Below are 23,570 nucleotides of genomic sequence, written 5' to 3'. Positions count from 1 at the left end.
TTTATGGTGGTGGCTGTCCCACAGTACATCGTGCCCAGCCGCCACTACTTTTCCAGGAGAGCCATCCCTTCCCTGCACAACCAAGTGGGGGACAAAATCAGGTGTGCACTGCGCAACGCCATCTGTGGCAAGGTGCACCTGATTACGGATACGTGGACCAGTAAGCACGGTCAGGGCCGTTATATCTCCATAACAGCACACTGGGTAAATGCAGTGGCGGCTGGGCCTGAGGCGGATAGCAGTTTGGCGCATGTCCTTGCACCACCAAGGATTGCAGGGTGCTTCAGTTTGCCTCCTGTTGCTTCCTCCTCCTACTCCGCTTCCTCATCCTCTACCGCCTCCTCATCCGGTCAGCGTAACCCCTTCACCACCAACTTCAGCACAGCCAGGGGGAAACGACAGCAGGCAGTTTTATAACGTATCTGTTTGGGGGACAAACCCCACACCGCGCAGGAGCTGTGGACGGGCTTTGAACAACAGACCGATGAGTGGTTGGTGCCAGTCAGCCTCAAGCCCAGCCTGGTAGTGTGCGATAATGGGCGAAATCTCGTAGCAGCTCTGGGACTAGCCGGTTTGACGCACATCCCTTGCCTGGCGCATGTGCTGATTTTTGTGGTGCAGAGATTCCTTAAACATTGCCCTGTTATGTCAGAGCTGCTGCATAAAGTGCGGGCCGTCTGTGCGCGCTTTCGGCGTTCTCACCCTGCTGCTGCTCGCCTGTCTGCACTGCAGCGCAACTTCGGCCTTCCCGCTCACCGCCTCATATGCGACGTGCCCACCAGGTGGAACTCCACCTTGCGCATGCTGGACAGACTGTGCGAGCAGCAGCAGGCCATAGTGGAGTTTCAGCTGCAGCACGCACGGGTGAGTCGCTCTGCGGAACAGACACACTTCACCACCAATGACTGGGCCTCCCTGCGAGACCTGCGTTCCTCGTTGCACTGTTTCGAGTACTCCACCAACATGGCCAGTGCCGATAACGCCGTTCTCAGCGTTACTATACCACTTCTATGCCTCCTTGAAAAAACGCTGCAGGCGATGATGGAAGAGGATGTGGTACAGGAGGAGGAGGAGGAGGAGGAAGAGGGATCATTTCATAGGGCTTCCAGCTAGTCATTCCCAAGTGCCTCCGAGGGTGGGTTCCTGCACCCACAAACCCAAGGTACACAATTGTCTAGCCAGGGCACAGTTCTGGAGGATGAGGAAGTGGAGGATGAGGAGATGGAGGAGGAGGAACCATGTTCACAGCAGGGTGGCACCCAGACCAGCTCATGGCCATCACTGGTGCGTGGCTGGGGGGATACAGAGGACACAGACGATACACCTCCCACAGAGGACAGCTTTTCGTTGCCTCTGGGCAGCCTGGCACACATGAGCGATTACATGCTGCAGTGTCTCAGCAACGACCGCCGAGGTGCCCACATTCTAACTTGTGCTGATTCCTGGGTGGCCACGCTGCTGGATCCCCGTTACAAGGACAACGTACCGTCCTTAATTCCCTCACTGGAGCGTGATCGTAAGATGCGCGAGTACAAGCGCACGCTGGTAGACGCGCTGCTGGTGGCATTCATTGTCCCCATTGACTTCATCGGGGTTTGGGTTCGAGGTCAAGTTCGGGTCCCGAACACGAACTTTTTTGTGAAGTTCGGCCGAACTCGAACATCCAGGTGTCCACTCAACTCTATTTGTGGTCCTGGCTACGGTGGGAGCAGAGTGGACGAACTGAGTTGGGGAGGGGTGACTGATTGTCAACTATCAATGGCTGAGGTGTGCCGGAAGCCATGGCCGTGTGCGAGCTAAATGAGGGGCAAGCCTGATGGTGAGAGAGGTGAAGAAAGGGGAAGGGTGGGAGGGGTAGAGCGCGGCGTCCATGATGGGAGAGCGAGGCGGCGCTATATAGGTCTCCTTCGCCCCTCCCACAAACACAGGCTGATCTTCAGCCTTGCTACTTGTGGTCCTGGCTACGGTGGGAGCAGAGTGGACGAACTGAGTTGGGGAGGGGTGACTGATTGTCAACTATCAATGGCTGAGGTGTGCCGGAAGCCATGGCCGTGTGCGAGCTAAATGAGGGGCAAAAATCAATCGGGTAGGAAAGATTAATGCGGAACTCATAAAGCTAAGCTGGTGAAGGCTCCGGCAACCTCAACCTGCGGGTTCGGAACGTAGTGCGTGGAACGGGAAGATTGCCATCTGCCCATTTTCTGGATGACGTGCGCTGGGACCCCATGACTTGACGCTGCGGATGCCGCCCCTATGCGGAATGAATGTCCCGAAATGGCCTTGGCATCGAACCCTAGTCCGAAGCTAAGATTCTGATGTGGTGAACGAACTGTGACGCCGTGAGATGTTTGGAGTTGAAAGGGAAAAGAGGGCTGCCCGGCGCGGGATCTTTTGCAGTGGCGAATAGCTTTTTGAACACGGCAACCGGGCACCAGTCATTGAAGGTCTGGTAGTAGCGAATTTTGACTGGCGGTCCCACTTGAGAAGTTTTGGTGAAGTGGAGTGATAGGGTGCAATGCGTCTGCTGCCAGGCTAATTGATCTAAAGTGGGGCCTGCGTGTCCTGGAGAGCTGGTGAATTCCCCGGGCCGTAAGAACCCGTAAAGACAGAGGTACATAGCTGCTTTGATCACTATGCTTTTATATGGCCCGAAAGGATCATTGTCTAGGGAGGTGGAAAAGGCCCTGAACATTGCCCCGGTGACTGGTTTCCTGCGGGACTATGGCTTGCTGCTGTTCTTTTGAATCTGGCATTACCTGATGAGCTGACCTAGATTACCTGGACTTGGCGTACGAAACCGTGGAACAGGAACGACCTGGATGGAAAGGGCCCTGAGACTGGTACCTGGATGAAATCACCTAAGCGAAATTTGAACAAAATAGACCTCTGGGGTGACCCTGGAAAAACATGGGATGAGGCTTGAGAGATGCTGGAGATAAAGTAGAACCTGACGTGGATCAGGGAGCGGGAGCGCGCGTTGTCAATTAACTTAACCGTGCCTGATACATGTGAGGCCAGAGAGCGAAACGAAAGACCTGATGCGTGTCAGGTGGTCGAGCTCGTGAACTAGCTGCGTGGCTAGTGGCAAGTGCCCCTGAGGCGCACCAGGGTCCAACCTGGCTGAAACGGCCTGATGCGTGTCAGACGACTGACGTACCTGCTGCGTGGCAGGACCGTGGAGAAGCACATGATGCGTGTCAGGAATATGAAATATGACATGAAAGAAAACCCTGTCCCTGATGCGTGTCAGGGCGGTAAATGAACCTGATGCGTGTCAGGAAAATAAAACATGAACTGCTGCGTGGCAGACAAGTGAATGACCCTGATGCGTGTCAGGAAAATAGAACATGAACTGCTGCGTGGCAGATATAAAGCGAATGAACCTGATGCGTGTCAGGAAAATAAAACACGAACTGCTGCGTGGCAGACCAAATATCGAATGAACCTGATGCGTGTCAGGAAAATAGAACATGAACTACTGCGTGGCAGATACAAAGCGAATGAACCTGATGCGTGTCAGGAAAATAAAACACGAACTGCTGCGTGGCAGACAAAAGATCGAATGAACCTGATGCGTGTCAGGAAAAATAAAATGACATGAATCTGCTGCGTGGCAGACAAATGACCGGATAAGATCGATGCGTCTCTGGAAAATAAAATCACATGAATCCGCCGCGCGGCAGACAAACGACAGAACAAACCCAAGCGTCTCAGTAAATTAATGACGTGAATCTGCCGAGCGGCGGACAGACGAACGGACCCATCTTTTTTTTTTTTTTTTGAACGGAAGTGACCTGGATGAAAAAGGGGGCCTAGGATTGGTACCTTGAGGACTTCGCCTAGCGAATTTTTGAACCTAGACGGACCTCCGGGGTGACCCTAAAAAACATGGGGTGAGGTTTGAGAGATGCAGAAGAAAGGTAGAACCTGACATGAATCAAGGAGCGGAAGCTGAGGGTCAAGCTTGACCGTGCCCGATACATGTGAGGCGCCCTTGAATGACCTGATGCCTTGCGGGCGGCCGGAACCCGTGAACTAGCTGCGTGGCTAGAGGCGAAGCCCCTGAGGCGCATCAGGGTCCAACCAGGTTAGAACGGGCCGAGTAGGGCGACCGATGCACCTGCTGCGTGGCAGGACCACGACAGCACCTGATGCGTGTCAGGAAGTGCAAACGAGACGTGAGAACCAGTCCCTGATGCGTGACAGGGCGGTGGATGAACCTGATGCGTGTCAGGAAACTAACATGGACTGCTGCGTGGCAGACCAAAACTGAAAACCGGATGCGTGTCAGGGAAAGAAACGAGACCGGAAAGGGCATCTGCTGCGTGGCAGACGATTACGTGGATGAAACATTAAATGAGATAGAAAATTGACATGAATCTGCTGCGTGGCAGACAATTGCGTGAATGAACCTAAAGCAAGAAATTAAATTGACATGAATCTGCTGCGTGGCAGACAATAGCGTGAATGAACCTAAAGCAAGACAGAAAATTGACATGAATCTGCTGCGTGGCAGACAATAGCGTGCATGAACCTAAAGCAAGACAGAAAATTGACATGAATCTGCTGCGTGGCAGACAATAGCGTGCATGAACCTAAAGCAAGACAGAAAATTGACATGAATCTGCTGCGTGGCAGACAATAGCGTGAATGAACCTAAAGCAAGACAGAAAATTGACATGAATCTGCTGCGTGGCAGACAATAGCGTGAACCTAAAGCAAGACAGAAAATTGACATGAATCTGCTGCGTGGCAGACAATAGCGTGAACCTGAAGCAAGACAGAAAATTGACATGAATCTGCTGCGTGGCAGACAATAGCGTGAACCTAAAGCAAGACATTAAATTGACATGAATCTGCTGCGTGGCGGATGATTGTGTGAAACCTGAAAGAGCCAAGCTGGATGAGACCTGATGCGTGTCAGGAAAGGACGTGACTCTGCTGGGCGGCAGATGGAAGGATAGAATGGACTGAGGATTCCAGGAGTGAACGATGTGATGGCCTCTTGGGGCAAGTAGTATGACGCCTTTCAAAAAGCGCCAAGAAAGCGCCGAACCTGAACCCGAACTTTTACGAAAATGTTCGGGTTCGGGTCCGTGTCACGGACACCCCAAAATTCGATACGAACCCGAACTATACAGTTCGGTTTCGCTCATCCCTAGTTAGGACGTAAGGGAATCGTTAATTTCTAACGATAATTTGTTTTCCCTTAGTCCTAACAGTGGCACACAAATCCCCCCCCCCTTTTTAGTAATTGTGGTTATTTTTGTCTACTTGTAATTACACGATGTCCTGAGGGTCACTCCCCTCTTTATTGGGGGCAGGGAGGGCGTGTATATGTCAGTTTTTTATTATTTCATTAAAACTTCCACCTGTCCTAACCAGTCCACAGGGGCAGAATACCCCATCTGTGCCACTGTTAGGACTAAGGGAAAACAAATTATCGTTAGAAATTAGCGATTTTATATACACAGCTGAGATTGTTATGCTGTTTTATTACGGAATGTTATTATCACTTTAGAACACGATTGGGTGAATATTTAAGGGGGGGATTTGACCTTTCTGGGGGACAACCCCTCAACCAATCCGGATTGAATGTTACACCTATATAAGTATTGAGCTTCACTTGTAAACCACATGTAGCTGAGAAAGACCTGGGTGTCCAGACGTTGCTGTATCCTTTCAGTGTGATTAAACGCTAAGCTTCAAGATTCAAGAACAAGAGGGCCGCGACTTTTCTGAAGTTTTTTCTACGTTTGAGGGGTCCCTGAGGCCGGGAGCTGACGCCACGAGCAACGCCGCCATACCACGGACTATGTGTTCCAGGAAGTGGTGCTGTCCTATTCCATTTATTATGTGGAGCCCTCGGGAAGCACTAGGAGCATCCATCAACGGAGGTACCCAGTCGGGGTGCTAGGAGATCCGCTACAATACTATTCTGTACTATACTATGCTGCACAATACTATACTATGCTGTACTGTACTATACTATGCTGCACAATACTTTACTGTACTATACTGTGCTGTACTATACTGCACTATACTATGCTGTGCTGTACTATACTATACTGTACTATACTGTGCTGTCCTATTCCATTTTATATGTGGAGCCCCCAGGAAGCATTAGGAGCATCCATCAACGGAGGTACCCAGTCAGGGTGCTAGGAGATCCGTATACTGTACTATACTATGCTGTGCTGTACTATACTGTGCTGTACTATACTGTGCTGTACTATACTGTGCTGTACTATACTATACTATGCTGTACTATACTGTGCTATAATATACTGTACTATACTGTGCTGTACTATACTGTGCTGTACTATACTATACTGTACTATACTGTGCTGTCCTATTCCATTTTATATGTGGAGCCCCCAGGAAGCACTAGGAGCATCCATCAACGGAGGTACCCAGTCAGGGTGCTAGGAGATCCGTATACTGTACTATACTATGCTGTGCTGTACTATACTGTGCTGTACTATACTATACTATGCTGTACTATACTGTGCTATAATATACTGTACTATACTGTGCTGTACTATACTGTACTGTACTATACTGTGCTGTACTATAATATACTATACTGTGATGTACTATACTGTACTGTACTGTGCTGTACTATACCGTGCTGCACTATACTGTGTTGTACTATACTATACTGTGCTGTACTATACTGTACTATAATATACTGTACTATACTGTACTATAATATACTGTACTATACTATGCTGTGCTGTACTATACTGTGCTGAACTGTACTATGCTGTGTTGTACTATACTATGCTGTACTATACTATGCTGTACTATACTGTACTATATTATACTGTGCTGTACTATAATATACTGTACTATACTGTACTATACTGTGCTGTACTATACTGTACTATACTATAATATACTGTACTATACTATACAGTGCTATACTATACCGTGCTGTACTATACTGTACTATAATATACTGTACTATACTGTGCTGTACTATAATATACTGTGCTATACTATACTGTACTATACTGTGTTATACTATACTGTACTATGCTGTACTATAATATACTGTACTATAATGTGCTGTACTATACTATACTATATTACGCTGTACTATAATATACTGTACTATACTATACAGTTCTATACTATACCGTGCTGTACTATACTGTACTATACTATAATGTGCTGTACTATACTGTGCTGTAATATACTGTACTGTACTATGCTGTACTATAAAATACTGTACTCTACAATAATGTGCTGTATTATACTGTACTATAATATACTGTACTAAACTATAATATACTGTACTATACTGTACTATGCTATACTATAATATACTGTACTGTACTATGCTATACTATAATATACTGTACTATACTATACTGTGCTGTACTATACTGTACTATTATATACTGTACTATACTGTGCTGTACTATAATATACTGTACTATAATATACTGTACTGTACTATGCTATGCTGTACTATAATATACTGTACTATACTGTGCTGTACTATAATATACTGTACTATACTATATAATACTGTACTATAATATATTGTACTGTACTATATTGTACTATAATATACTGTACTATACTGGACTCTAATGTGCTGTACTATAATACACTGTGCTGTAGTATACTGTACAATACTGTGCTGTACTATACTGTACAGTACTATAATATACTGTGCTGTACTATAATATACGGGACTATAATATACTGTTCTATACTATAATATACTGTACTATACCGTACTGCACTATACTATACAGTGCTGTACTATACTATGCTGTACTATACTGTACTATATTATACTGTGCTGTACTATAATATACTGTACTATACTATGCTGTGCTGTACTATACTGTGCTGTACTATACTATAATATACTGTACTATACTGTACTATGCTGTGCTGTACTATACTGTGCTGTACTATACTATACCGTGCTGTACTATACTGTACTATAATATACTGTACTATACTGTGCTGTACTATAATATACTGTGCTATACTATACTATACTGTGTTATACTATACTGTACTATGCTGTACTATAATATACTGTACTATAATGTGCTGTACTATACTGTGCTATACTATACTATATTACGCTGTACTATAATATACTGTACTATACTATACAGTTCTATACTATACCGTGCTGTACTATACTGTACTATAATATACTGTACTATACTATAATGTGCTGTACTATACTGTGCTGTAATATACTGTACTATACTATGCTGTACTATAATATACTGTACTCTACTGTACTTTACTATAATGTGCTGTATTATACTGTACTATAATATACTGTACTAAACTATAATATACTGTACTATACTATACTGTACTATGCTATACTATAATATACTGTACTGTACTATGCTATACTATAATATACTGTACTATACTATACTGTACTATTATATACTGTACTATACTATACTGTGCTGTACTATAATATACTGTACTGTACTATGCTATGCTGTACTATACTGTGTGTACTATAATATACTGTACTATACTATATAATACTGTACTATAATATATTGTACTGTACTATATTGTACTATAATATACTGTACTATACTGGACTCTAATGTGCTGTACTATAATACACTGTGCTGTAGTATACTGTACAATACTGTGCTGTACTATACTGTACAGTACTATAATATACGGAACTATAATATACTGTTCTATACTATAATATACTGTACTATACTATACTATACCGTGCTGCACTATACTATACAGTGCTGTACTATACTATGCTGTACTATACTATACAATACTGTCCTGTACTATACTGTGCTGTACTATACTATAATGTACTATGCTGTACTATACTATAATATACTGTGCTGTACTATAATATACTGTACTGTACTATACTATACTATAATATACTGTACTATAATATACTGTACTATACTATACCGTGCTGCACTATACTATACAGTGCTGTACTATACTATACTATAATATACTGTACTATACTGTACTATACTGTGTTATACTATACTGTACTATGCTGTACTATAATATACTGTACTATAATGTGCTGTACTATACTATACTATATTACGCTGTACTATAATATACTGTACTATACTATACAGTTCTATACTATACCGTGCTGTACTATACTGTACTATAATATACTGTACTATACTATGCTATACTATAATGTGCTGTACTATACTGTGCTGTAATATACTGTACTGTACTATGCTGTACTATAATATACTGTACTCTACTATTATGTGCTGTATTATACTGTACTATAATATACTGTACTAAACTATAATATACTGTACTATACTATACTGTACTATACTATACTATAATATACTGTACTGTACTATGCTATACTATAATATACTGTACTATACTATACTGTGCTGTACTATACTGTACTATTATATACTGTACTATACTGTGCTGTACTATAATATACTGTACTATAATATACTGTACTGTACTATGCTATGCTGTACTATAATATACTGTACTATACTGTGCTGTACTATAATATACTGTACTATACTATATAATACTGTACTATAATATATTGTACTGTACTATATTGTACTATAATATACTGTACTATACTGGACTCTAATGTGCTGTACTATAATACACTGTGCTGTAGTATACTGTACAATACTGTGCTGTACTATACTGTACAGTACTATAATATACTGTGCTGTACTATAATATACTGTACTAAACTATAATATACTGTACTATACTATACTGTACTATCCTATACTATAATATACTGTACTATGCTATACTATAATATACTGTACTATACTATACTGTACTATACTGTACTATTATATACTGTACTATACTGTGCTGTACTATAATATACTGTACTATAATATACTGTACTGTACTATGCTGTACTATAATATAACTGGTAAAATGGAGGCTGTAATATAATGTGGAAGCTGTAATATAATATGGAGGCTATAATGTAAAGTGGAGGATGTAATATAATGTGGAGGCTATAAAATATTATGAAGGCTATAATGTAATATGGAGGCTGTAATATAATATGGAGGCTGTAATATAATATGGAGGCAGTAATGTAATGTGGAGGCTGTAATATAATGTGGAGGCTATAAAATATTATGAAGGCTATAATGTAATATGGAGGCTGTAATATAATATGGAGGCTGTAATGTAATGTGGAGGCTGTAATATAATGTGGAGCCTGGTAATATGGAGGCTGTAATATAATGTGGAAGCTGTAATATAATATGGATGCCGTAATGTAATGTGGAGGCTGTAATATAACGTGTAGGCTGTAATATAATATGGAGGCTATAATGTAATGTGGAGGCTGTAATGTAATTTGGAGGCTGTAATATAATATGGAGGCTGTAATGTGGAGGCTGTAATATAACATGTAGGCTGTAATATAATATGGAGGCTATAATGTAATGTGGAGACTATGATATAACATGGAGGCTATAATGTAATGTGGAGGCTGTAATGTAATGTGAAGGCTGTAATATAATATGGAGGCTATAATGTAATGTGGAGCCTGGTAATAGGGAGGCTGTAATATCTTGTGAAGCCTGGTAATATGGAGGCAGTAATATCTTGTGGAGGCTGTAATATCATGTGGAGCCTGATAATATGGAGGCTGTAATAATGTGGAGGCTGGTAATGTCATGGCTTTAATATATTGTAAGGCCTGGTAATATGGAGTCTGTAATATTATGTGGAGGCTGTAATATAATATAGAGGCTGTAATGTAATATGAAGGCTGTAATATAATATTGAGGCTGTAATTATAATGTGGAGGCTGTAATGTAATGTGAAGGCTGTTATATAATGTGGACGCTTGTAATGTAATGGGGAGGTTGTAATATAATGTGGAGGTTGTAATATAATGTGGAGGCCGGTAATATGGAGGCTGCTATATAATGTGGAGTCTGTAAGATTAATGCTGTAATATCATGTGGAGGCTGGTTATATGGACGCTGTAATATTATGTGGAGGCTGTAATATAGTATGAAGTCTGTAATATCATGTGGAGGCTATAATGTAATGTGGAGGCTGTAAATAAGGAGGCTGTAATATAATGTTGAGGTTAATAATATAATATAGAGGCGTTAATATAATGCAGAGGATATAATGTAATTTACAGGCTGGTAATATGGAGGTTGTCAATTAATGTGGAGGCTGTGATGTAATGTGGAGGCTGAAAATATGGAGGCTGTAACATAATGTTTAAGCTGTCATGTGATGTAGATGTGATGTGGAGGCCGGTAATACAGAGGCTGTAATATAATGTGGAGGCCAGTAATGTAATATAATATGAAGACTGCAGTGTAGAGGCCGGTAATATGGAAGCTGTAATATAATGTGTAGGCCAGTAATGAAATATAGAGGCTGTAATGTAATGTAGAAGCTGGTAGTATGGAGGCTGTAATGTACTGTAGAGGCTAGTTATAAGGAGGCTGTGATATAATCTGGAGGCTGAATATATGGAGGCTGTAACATAATTTTTAGTCTGTAATGAAATGTAGAGGACGGTTATATGGAGTCTGCAATTTAATGTGGAGGCTGTAATGTAATGTGGAGGCTGTATTATAATTTGGAGTCTGTAATGTAATGCAGAGGCTAGTAATATTAAGGCTGTGATGTAATGTGGAGGCTGGTAGTATGGAGGCTGTAATATAATGTAATGTGGAGGCTGGTAGTATGGAGGCTGTCATATAATGTGGAGGCTGTGATGTAATGTTTAGGCCGTGATGTAATGTAGAGGTCGGTAATATGGAGTCTGTAATATAATGTGGAGGCCGGTAATTTACATGGAGACTGTAATGTAGAGGCCGTTAATACGGAGGCTGTAATATAACATGGAGGCTGGTAATATTTAGGCTGTAAAATAATGTGGAGGCTATAATCTAATGTAGAGGCTGTAATATGTTGTTGAGGTTGATAATATAATATGGAGGCTGGTAATATGGAGGCTGTAATATAATATGGAGGCTATAATGTAATGTGGAGGCTATAATGTAATGTGGAGGCTTTAATATAATATGGAGGCTGTAATGTAATGTGGAGGCTGTAATATAATGTGGAGCCTGGTAATATGGAGGCTGTAATATAATATGGAGGCTGGTAATGTGGAGGCTGTAATATAACGTGTAGGCTGTAATATAATATGGAGGCTATAATGTAATGTGGAGGCTGTAATGTAATTTGGAGGCTGTAATATAATGTGGAAGCAGTAATATAATATGGAGGCTGTAATATAACATGTAGGCTGTAATATAATATGGAGGCTATAATGTAATGTGGAGACTATGATATAACATGGAGGCTATAATGTAATGTGAAGGCTGCAATATAATATGGAGGCTATAATGTAATGTGGAGCCTGGTAATAGGGAGGCTGTAATATCTTGTTAAGCCTGGTAATATGGAGGTTGTAATATCTTGTGGAGGCTGTAATATCATGTGGAGCCTGATAATATGGAGGCTGTAATATGTTGTGGAGGCTGTAATAATGTGGAGGCTGGTAATGTCATGGCTTTAATATATTGTGAGGCCTGGTAATATGGAGTCTGTAATATTATGTGGATGCTGTAATATAATGTAATGTGGAGGCTGGTAGTATGGAGGCTGTCATATAATGTGGAGGCTGTGATGTAATGTTTAGGCCGTGATGTAATGTAGAGGCCGGTAATATGGAGTCTGTAATATAATGTGGAGGCCGGTAATTTACCATGGAGACTGTAATGTAGAGGCCGTTAATACGGAGGCTGTAATATAACATGGAGGCTGGTAATATTTAGGCTGTAAAATAATGTGGAGGCTATGATCTAATGTAGAGGCTGTAATAGGTTGTTGAGGTTGATAATATAATATGGAGGCTGGTAATATAGAGGCTGTAATATAATTTGAGGGCTGTAATGTAATGCAGAGGCTGGTAATATGAAGGCTGTAATATAATGTAGAGGCTGTGATGTAATGTGGAGGCTGTTAGTATGGAGGCTGTAATGTAATGTTTAGGATGTGATGTAATGTAGAGAACGGCAATATGGAGGCTGTAATATAATTTGGAGGCTGGTAATGTAACATGGAGACTGTAATGTAGAGGATGGTGATACGGAGGCTGTAATATAACATGGAGGCTGTAATGTAATGTGGAGGCTGGTAATTTTTAGGCTGTAATATAATGTGGAGGCTGATAATATAATATGGAGGCTGTGATGTAATGTGAAGGCTGTAATATAATGTAGATGCTGTAAATATGGAGGCTGTAATATAATGTTGAGGATGATAATATAGAGGCTGTGATGTAATGTGAAGACTATAATGTAATGTGGAGGCTTTAAATATGGAGGCTGTAATATAATGTTGAGGTTGATAATATAATATGGAGGCTGTAATATAATGTTGAGGTTGATAATATAATATGGAGGCTGTAATATATTGTGGAAGCTGTAATATAATATGGAGGCTGGAATATAATGTGGAAGCTGTAATATTATATGGAGGCTGTGATATTATGTGGAGCCTGGTAATGTAATGTGGAGGCTGTAATGTAATGTAGAGGCTGGTAGTATGGAGGCTGTAATGTAATGTAGAGGCTGGTAATATGGAGGCTGTAATATAATGTGGAGGAAGATAATGTAATATGGAGGCTGTAATAGAAACATAGATGTAATATGGAGGCTGTAATATAAGGTGGACGCTATAATGTAATGCAGAGGCTGTAATAGAATGTGGAGGCTGGTAGTATGGAGGCTGTAATATAATGTGGAGGTTGATAATATAATATAGAGACTTTATTTGAATGCGAAGGATATGATGTAATTTACAGGCTGGTAACATGGAGGCTGGAAAATGAAAACCACCAGCACTTCTGAGCTCAGCCAATCAGAGCTGGAGGGCGGGGCCTGGAGTTCAGGAACAGCCCCGCCCCCAGTTCTCTTTCAGGTCCGCCCATGCTCCATATAAAGGAGGGCTCTGGGCTGAGCAGTCACTGCTCTCTGCTCCTCACACCTAGAAGATGTCTGGTCGCGGTAAAGGAGGGAAAGGGCTCGGGAAAGGCGGCGCCAAGCGGCACAGGAAGGTGCTCCGTGATAACATCCAGGGCATCACCAAGCCTGCCATCCGCCGCCTAGCTCGCAGGGGAGGCGTCAAGCGCATCTCCGGCCTCATCTATGAGGAGACTCGCGGGGTGCTGAAAGTCTTCCTGGAGAACGTCATCCGGGACGCCGTCACCTACACCGAGCACGCCAAGAGGAAGACCGTCACCGCCATGGACGTGGTCTACGCGCTCAAGCGCCAGGGCCGCACTCTCTACGGCTTCGGGGGTTAATGCTGCCGCCTGCTCCTCCGTCCTCACAGCACAAAGGCTCTTCTCAGAGCCGCCCACATCTTCCCGGGGAGGAGCTACAATTCCACTGAGGGGTTAACACCGCCCGCACATCAGGAGATCAGCGGCGCCCTGTGCTCAGTACAGCCGGAGGTCTACATTACAGAAACCCCCCAATAATCTGTAAATCCCGAGCCCCGGGTGTTCTCCACCGCAGCTACGAGACGAGCTGTGCTCGGAGACTGAGGGGTTAATCCGTCCCGCCATCTATTTAGCTGAGCCGGGGGGCGGGGCTAGCAGCTCTTCAGTCTATCAGGGCCTCGCTGCTCGGCTGATAACCGCCCCGCACTGCGCCCCGCCCCCTGCTGTAGTGATGCCGCCGCTGAGTGTACTGTGCGTGCAGGGGGGTCGTGCGCTCTATCCCTGGACACCAGCGGAGTGATGGAGCCGCTCTTCTCCGCACAGCGAATACGGGACTGTTCTCCCCTCCTCCGGTGGGGAGCGGGAGAAGGCGGCCACTGACGGGTTAATACTGAGCAGGCTATGGGGCGTGGCTATAGAACTAGTACCATGGCTTTTGAAATTCCCGCTCAATTCCAGTCCGGTCAGAATCCAGCGGCCGTGGAGGAGCAGTCCATTACACACAGGGGACGAACCCTGTACAGCAGCAATGTCTGCCCGTACTCGCAGCATGTCAGGAGCGGTAAGTGCCCCTGTGTGACTCCCGTACTCGCAGCATGTCAGGAGCGGTAAGTGCCCCTGTGTGACGCCTCCTCCACAGCGGAGATCAGCGGCATCGCCAGCTCAGTCGTACAGAGCATGTGGGGGGCTCTTAGAAGAGCCTTTGGTTCCGGGGGCACAGCAGCAGCAGAGCCGGCTCACTTGCTCTTGGCCGACTTGGTGCTCTCGGTCTTCTTGGGCAGCAGCACGGCCTGGATGTTGGGCAGGACGCCTCCCTGGGCGATGGTGACGCCGCCCAGCAGCTTGTTGAGCTCCTCGTCGTTGCGCACGGCCAGCTGCAGGTGGCGGGGGATGATGCGGGTCTTCTTGTTGTCGCGGGCGGCATTGCCGGCCAGCTCCAGGATCTCGGCGGTGAGATACTCGAGCACAGCGGCCAAGTAGACGGGAGCGCCGGCGCCCACCCTCTGGGCGTAGTTGCCCTTGCGGAGGAGCCTGTGCACTCGGCCGACCGGGAACTGGAGCCCTGCCCGGGAGGAGCGGGTCTTGGCCTTAGCCCGGACTTTGCCTCCTTGTTTGCCGCGTCCAGACATCGTTCTCTACAGCAGAGCACAGAACAGTGAGGAAGACTCTGATGTGTGTGATCCGGAGGAGCCGCCTCCTGCCGCCTTTATAGGCTGCTGCTCCGCCCCCAGCGCCGCTCATTGGGTGGATTAGAAGCCTCCAACGGAGACAAGACTCTGGAGAAGCCAATGAGCGGCGCTGGGCGTGGCTTATGACGCGGGTACAGGTCACATGACCGGCTCCTCCTGTAGATCAGCAGCTCATTTGCAGTTGGGGACTATAGGCGGGAAATTCAAATGAGCGACGAGATCCTGAGCTCTCCCAGCCAATAGGAGCAGAGCTCTGGACCCCCTCAGCCGTTATGTGCCCGTAGGAGCGGAGCCTCGTCCTCCCGCCCTGCACTGAGCAGCCGCACAGCTCGCTGATCCGCAGCCATTCATAGCGGGAGCAGAGCTCAGCTGAAGTGTATAAGGGGAGCAGTGATCTGCCAGAGAGGAGGATGAGGGGAGTAGTGATCGGGCACTAAGGATGAGGGAAGTAGTTATATGGTATTGAGGATGATGAGGGGAGTAGTGATTGGGCAATAAGGAGAATGAGGGAAGTAGTTATATGGTATTGAGGATGATTAGGGGAGTAGTGGTCAGCCAGTGAGGAGGATGAGGGCAGTAGTGATCTGCTAATGGATGGATGTGAGCCCCGCCGTGCGCTCTATCCCCGGACACCAGCGCAGAGAGCAGGAGAAGGGGGCGGAGCTATAGAACAAGTGCTTTACAGTGATTGGCTGATCTCTGGCTTTAGAAATTCCCTCAATTACAGTGCGGTCAGAATCCAGCGGCCGTGGAGGAGCAGTCCATTACACACACACAGGGGCTCTGGTGGTCCGGGCGTCACACAGGGGCACTTACCGCTCCTGACCTGCTGCGAGTACGGGCAGACATTGCTGCTGTAGAGGGTTTGGCCGCTGAATTCTAACCGGACTGTAATTGAGCGGGAATTTCAAAAGCCAGAGATCAGCCAATCACTGTAAAGCACTTGTCCTATGGCTCCGCCCCCAGCAGCGCTGAGTGGAGATGGCGGGGGGCAGGGAGGATGGAGGCGGTTATCAGTCACGTTCAGCGAGTCCCTGATAGACGGGGGGAGATACAGGGAGCGCTTTTAGAATAAAGGAACTGCTCTTACTGATCAGAGCGCTGAAAGGGTTAACCCGCCTCCCGTGAGCAGAGGTGGAGGATGAAGGGCGGAGTGGAGCTCGTCTCTGGAGGAGGTGGTGGCTCTGAGAAGAGCCTTTGTTGGGTGCGGGGCGCAGATCTAAGCCCTCTCCCCTCGGATCCTGCGGGCCAGCTGGATATCCTTGGGCATGATGGTGACCCGCTTGGCGTGGATGGCGCAGAGGTTGGTGTCCTCGAAGAGCCCGACCAGGTAAGCCTCGCTGGCCTCCTGCAGGGCCATGACGGCCGAGCTCTGGAAGCGAAGGTCGGTCTTGAAGTCCTGGGCGATCTCTCTCACCAGGCGCTGGAAGGGCAGCTTCCGGATGAGCAGCTCGGTGGACTTCTGGTAGCGCCGGATTTCCCGGAGAGCGACGGTCCCGGGCCGGTAGCGGTGAGGCTTCTTGTAGTGATGTCCGGTTCATGAACGAATCGTTCATTTGAATCGATTCAGTTCAGTGAACCGGAGGAGTCGATTCATTTGAATGATCCGATCCGTTTGAAACGGCTCTTCTCAGTCACAGCAGACAGACAATGAATGCAGACGCTCAGCTCACCACCTCACGCTGGCAGCAGGAGCCTGAGGGAGGGACTCGGGAGGAGTCAGTAATATGATCTTAGAGTGGAAGAGCTGCTTCTGCCCGCCCCTCCCCGCCCACCAACCAATCACCGACCAGAGCTGAGGGGGCGGGGCAAGCTCAGCACACTGCAGCTCTGACTCGAGTCCTCTGAGCCGTCTGTACAGGGAGTCTAAAGGAATCGAATGAGTCACAAGAATCTAAAGATCCGACTCAGTCAGTGACTCATTCCATTCATTGAGTCATTCGATTCAAGAGCCGAGAGTCACTAGAACAGGTTACATTACACTGAGGCTGTCGGCTCTCAGCAGCAGTGATAAGGTTAAGGGACAGGAGCAGAGAGAGAAGGGACAGATGACACAGAGTTTAGATTACAGGTTGAATTAAATTAACCCTTTAGAATCAAATTGGCTTCTCAGGAGATATATATGTTAAAGGCATCTCATTCAGTAGCTATATAACTAAGGGTGGGTTCACATGAGATGCCTTTAACATATATATCTCCTGAGAAGCCAATTTGATTCTAAAGGGTTAATGTAATTCATCCTGTAGTCTAAACTCTGTGTCATCTGTCCCTTCTCTTATCTCTGCTCCTTATCACTGCTGCAACAACAGCCGACAGCCTTAGTGTAATGTAACCTGTTCTAGTGACTCTCGGCTCTTGAATCGAATGAGTCACTGACTGAGTCGGATCTTTAGATTCTTGTGACTCATTCGATTCCTTTAGACTCCCTGTACAGACGGCTCAGAGGACTCGAGTCAGAGCTGCAGTGTGCTGTGCTTGCCCCGCCCCCTCAGCTCTGGTCGGTGATTGGTTGGTGGGTGGGGAGGGGCGGGGCTAGCACTTGAGAGTCAGCTCAGCAGTCTGACTCACCAAGTGAACCGAAGATCCGATTCATGAATCGGTTCATTTGAATGAGCTGATCCAAATGAACCGATTCACCTAAAAGAGCCGAACTTCCCATCACTAGCTTCTTGACTCCGCCAGTGGCGGGGGCGCTCTTCCTGGCGGCCTTGGTGGCCAGCTGCTTGCGGGGAGCTTTCCCGCCGGTGGACTTACGGGCTGTCTGCTTGGTTCTGGCCATGGCTCTGCAGAGATCTGTACACAGCAACAGAGTGAGGTGAGGAACGGACCGTGCAGATCATTTATACTCCCGGCCTCGTCCTCATTGGCTCATGTAAACCACACCCCTACATCACTATTGGTTTATTCGTACAATTATGTGCCCGCCAAAACTTCCGTTACCAATCATCGTTCACAAGAGGTGGAGCTACAGAATAAGTATGTTATAGTGATTGGCTGATCTCTGGCTTTTGAAATTTCCCTCCTTTACCGCGACCAGACATCTTCTAGGTGTGAGGAGCAGAGAGCAGTGACTGCTCAGCCCAGAGCCCTCCTTTATATGGAGCATGGGCGGACCTGAAAGAGAACTGCACGGAGAGGCGGCCTTTCTGGGGGCGGGGCGGGGCTGTTCCTGAACTCCAGGCCCCGCCCTCCAGCTCTGATTGGCTGAGCTCAGAAGTGCTGGTGGTTTTCATTTTCCAGCCTCCATGTTACCAGCCTGTAAATTACATCATATCCTTCGCATTAAAATAAAGTCTCTATATTATATTATCAACCTCCACATTATATTACAGCCTCCATACTACCAGCCTCCACATTCTATTACAGCCTCTGCATTATAGCCTCCACCTTACATTACAGCCTCCATATTACATTATCTTCCTCCACATTACATTACAGCCTCCACATTATATTGCAGACTCCATATTACCGGCCTCTACATTACAGTCTCCATATTATATTACATAACTGGCCTCCACATTATATTACAGCCTCTGTATTACCGGCCTCTACATCACATCTACATCACAGCTTAAACATTATGTTACAGCCTCCATATTTTCAGCCTCCACATTACATCACAGCCTCCACATTAATTGACAACCTCCATATTACCAGCCTGTAAATTGCATTATATCCTCTGCATTATATTAACGCCTCTATATTATATTATTAACCTCAACATTATATTACAGCCTCCTTATTTACAGCCTCCACATTACATTATAGCCTCCACATGATATTACAGACTTCATACTATATTACAGCCTCCACATAATATTACAGCGTCCATATTACCAGCCTCCACATGATATTACAGCATTCATCTTACAGACTCCACATTATATAACAGCCTCCATATTACCGGCCTCCACATTATATTACAACCTCCACATTACATTACAAGCGTCCACATTATATAACAGCCTTCACATTACATTACAGACTTTACATTATAATTACAGCCTCAATATTATATCACAGCCTTCATATTACATTACAGCCTCTATATTATATTACAGCATCCACATAATATTACAGACTCCATATTACCAGGCCCCACAATATATTAAAGCCTTCACATTACCAGCCTCCACATTATTACAGCCTCCACAACATATTACAGCCTCCATATTATTAGGCTCCACATGATATTACAGCCTCCATATTACCAGGCTTCACAAGATATTACAGCCTCCCTATTACCAGGCTCCACATTACATGATAGCCTCCATATTATATTACAGCCTTCACATTACATTACAGCCTCCACATTACATTATAGCCTCCATGTTATATTATAGTCTCCACATTACATTATAGCCTCCATATTATATTACAGCCGCCACATTACATTATAGCCTCCATGTTATATTATAGTCTCCACATTACATTATAGCCTCCATATTATATTACAGCCTACACGTTATATTACAGCCTCCATATTATATTACTGCTTCCACATTATATAACAGCCTCCAAATTACATTACAGCCTCCACATTACATGATAGCCTCCATATTATATTACAGCCTCCACAATAAATGACAGCCTCCATATTACCAGTCTCCACATGATATTACAGCCTCCACATTATATTACAGCCTTCACATTAGATTACAGCCTCCACATTATATTATAGCCTTCACATTACATTATAGCCTCCACATGATATTACAGCCTCCATATTATATTACAGCCTACAGATTTCAGCCTTCACACTATAGTACAGCCTCCATATTACCAGGCGGTCCTCATTATGGTCTTACTTGGGGGGCTGTTGTGTGTGTGGGGGGGGGGGGGGGTATAGAAGCATCACCAGCATCATATGCATCAACTTCCATCTATAATGAGCAGCTTTCTTCAGCCACCCTCTGAAGAAGCGTCAATTTTGACGTAAATTTGTTTTCCCTTAGTCCTAACAGCAGCACAAGTGGGGTATTTGCCCCTGTGAAGCTGGTCAGGACAGGCGGAATTTTTAATGAACACAAAAAATTTCTGCCTAAGTATCCTAATTAACTAATTAAGCCCCTACCCCATATAACCCGGCCCCTAACTGGACGGGGTTGCTTTATAACAAGTAAATGATAATAATCACACAAGGGGAGGGAAATTTGTGTGCTGCTGTTAGGACTAAGGGAAAACAAATTTACGTCAAAATTGAGGCTTCCCTTTCGTCCTAACCAGCAGCACAAGTGAGGAAGTAGCAAGAAACCTCACCCAAATTGGGGGGGCTCCCTACTCCCCTCTCAGGAGAGGGCGGCACTTAAAACGGATTGTCCAAAGGCCATTCCCTCCGCCTGTCTAGCCTCTAGACGATAATGCGAGATGAAGGTGTTCAGAGAACTCCAAGAAGCGGCTGCACAAATCTGATCCAGGGGGATCAGTTTCTTCTCTGCATAAGAGGTGGATACAGCCCTGGTAGAATGGGCGGAGACAAAAGAAGGAGGTGTCAAATCTTGGGACAGAAAGGCCAGATGGGTTACTTCTTTAATCCACCTGCTCAGAGTGGGTTTGGAGGCCTTCAGATCCCTGTTCTTCCCTGAATAGGTCAGAAGGAGGTTTTCCGACCTTCTGAATTCACTTGTTCTGTCCAAATATATCCTAAGACCTCTTGAGATGTCCAATGTACGGAGCTTTTCCTCCTCAGGAGAAGTCGCAGCCGGTGAAAAAGTGGGCAGACATATTGTCTGATTGATATTAGAAAAAGTAGGAACCTTTGGTAAAAAGGTTGGCAAAAACCTTAACAGGACCTTGTCCTGAAGGAATTTTAAATAGGGCTCAGAAGCCCCCAGAGCCTGAAGTTCCCCAACTCTCTTAGCTGATGTGATAGCTAGTAAGAATGTGATCTTTAGGGATAGGAACCTCAAGTCCACCTCATTCAAAGGCTCAAAGAGGGAAACACATAACCCTTTTAGAACCACTGTTAAGTCCCACTGTGGGACTGGTCTCAGGATTCTGGGTTTAAGCCTCTCGGCTCCCTTCAGGAACCTTTTGATTAGGGGGTCCTGAGAAATCGGTCTGCTAAGGCATGCCGATAAGGCAGAGACATGAGCTCTGAGTGTAGATGGGCTTAGACCCTTGTCTAGACCATCCTGGAGGAATTGTAGAATAGCGGAGAGAGGAGGGTCTGAGGCAACTACCTCTCTGTCATTACACCATTGCAGGAATATTCTGTAGATTCTAGAATACTTCTTGCTTGTAGATTCCGCTCTGGAGTGAGAAATTGTTCTCAGGACCTCCACAGATAACCCTCTAGCTTCTAGAATGGACCTGTCAATCTCCAGGCTGTCAGATTGAGCCTCCTCAGATCTAGACAGGGACCTGTGTCCTGATACACAAGGTCCTGTATTAGGGGAAGTCTCCAATAATTGCCCTGACTCATCTGCATGAGCTGGGTGAACCAAGACCTCTTTGGCCAGAATGGCATGATGGCGATCAACGAGGTCTGGTCTTGCTTGATCTTCATCAATACCCTCGGTATCATGGAAATTGGAGGGAAGATGTATGCCAGCCTGAAGCTCCAAGTTATGGACAGAGCGTCTATTGCTACCGGGTTGTCCTCCCTGTAACGGGAACAGAACTTGCTCACCTTGGCGTTCAATCGGGTAGCCATCAAGTCGATTTCCGGGGTGCCCCACCGCTGGACAATCGTGGAGAAGATACTCTTGTTCAGGGACCACTCCCCTGGAACTGGTAGACCCCGACTCAGGCGATCTGCGACCACATTGAGATCCCCTTTGATATGGACTGCCATTAGGTGGGGCAGGTTGACCTCTGCCCAAGAGAGAATAGAACCCATCTCCCTCAGGAGGGTCTGGGATTTCATCCCTCCCTGTCTGTTCAGGTAAGCGACCACAGTTGTGTTGTCTGTCCGGACTCTCACCGCCTGACTGCGAATGAGAGGAGCAAAATGAAGGAGGGCTAGTTTGACCGCTCTCCGCTCTCTCCAATTGGATGAGAGGATTTTCTCCTGGGGATTCCAAGTACCTCGTACTGGGTTGTCCTCCAGATGGGGCCCCCAGCCCAGCAGTGAAGCGTCCGTGGTCAACGTGACCGAACGAGGTTGGATCAGAGACCTCCCATCTTTTAGGTTCTTCCACCACTTGAGCGAAGAACGGACTTCTGGGTCTCCAAATTGGGCACATGGCCTGAGCTTGCCCTTTACCCCTTGGAGGTGCTGGCCTGCCCTGCAGCCGGTGTATTGTCTGAACGCGTGTTTAGCACGGCTGGAAAGGGTTATCACCGGTTATATTTCCCAATGTTTTGGTACCCTAATTAAAAAAATATATAAATAAATTTAAAACTAAAAAGCAGTGTAGGCTACCTCCTCCTCCTCCTCCACCGCCGCTTCCACCTACACCGCCACATCCACCGCCTCCTCAACCTCCTACTCCATATGGACCTCGTCCTCCTAGATCAAGATTATTAGTTTTAATTTTTACGTATTTTATGTTATTTAAAGTCATTTCCCTATCCACATTTGTTTGCAGCGCACTTGCCATGCTCTTAACCACATTTTGAGGCCATTTTCAGCCCTCTAGCCCTTTCCATAACATTTTTACAGCCATCCTGTTCCTTGTTCCTGTGATGGTTACGGTGTCGAGCGGAGTGCTTGGAGCCCTCGGGAAGCACTAGGAGCACCCATCAACGGAGGTACCCAGTCGGGGTGCCAGGAGATCCGTTACAGTGGTGGCAGCAGTGGGATGGTGTCCTAGTGCGAGGAGGAGCAGCTTGGAGACACAGTTCGTGGAGTATATGGAGGGCAACGCTAGTATCCGTACAGCGCCCCTGGATACAGCAGGATGGAATCAGCTAGTCTTCGGACAGTGTTCCATGGC

The 23,570-nt window shown here is 45.6% G+C and overlaps 2 protein-coding genes across 2 annotated transcripts in view; one reads left to right on the top strand and one right to left on the bottom strand.

Moving 5' to 3' along the window:
• The window catches only part of LOC121000984, a 59,902-nt gene extending 45,539 nt beyond the window's left edge, over window positions 1–14,363 (top strand). Inside the window, exon 5 of the mRNA XM_040431839.1 lies at window positions 14,048–14,363. Within this exon, the coding sequence (XP_040287773.1) occupies window positions 14,048–14,362 (315 nt within the window). The 3' untranslated portion in view covers window position 14,363. The remainder of the gene's footprint in view (window positions 1–14,047) is intronic.
• Window positions 14,364–15,237: 874 nt separating this feature from the next.
• On the bottom strand, window positions 15,238–15,630 carry LOC121000987 (histone H2A type 1-like). Its single transcript, XM_040431843.1, has one exon. It carries the CDS (start codon window positions 15,628–15,630, stop codon window positions 15,238–15,240), a length of 393 nt encoding a protein of 130 aa, XP_040287777.1.
• Between the last annotated feature and the right edge of the window lie 7,940 nt (window positions 15,631–23,570).

This window comes from Bufo bufo, chromosome 5, assembly GCF_905171765.1.
Source record: "Bufo bufo chromosome 5, aBufBuf1.1, whole genome shotgun sequence".
NCBI lineage: Eukaryota > Metazoa > Chordata > Amphibia > Anura > Bufonidae > Bufo > Bufo bufo.
This window is presented reverse-complemented; position numbering and strand designations above follow the sequence as displayed.

Coding starts and splice junctions, on each gene's coding strand:
- LOC121000987 (XM_040431843.1), bottom strand. CDS start 15,630: ATGTCTGGACGCGGCAAACAAGGAGGCAAAGTCCGGGCTAAGGCCAAG.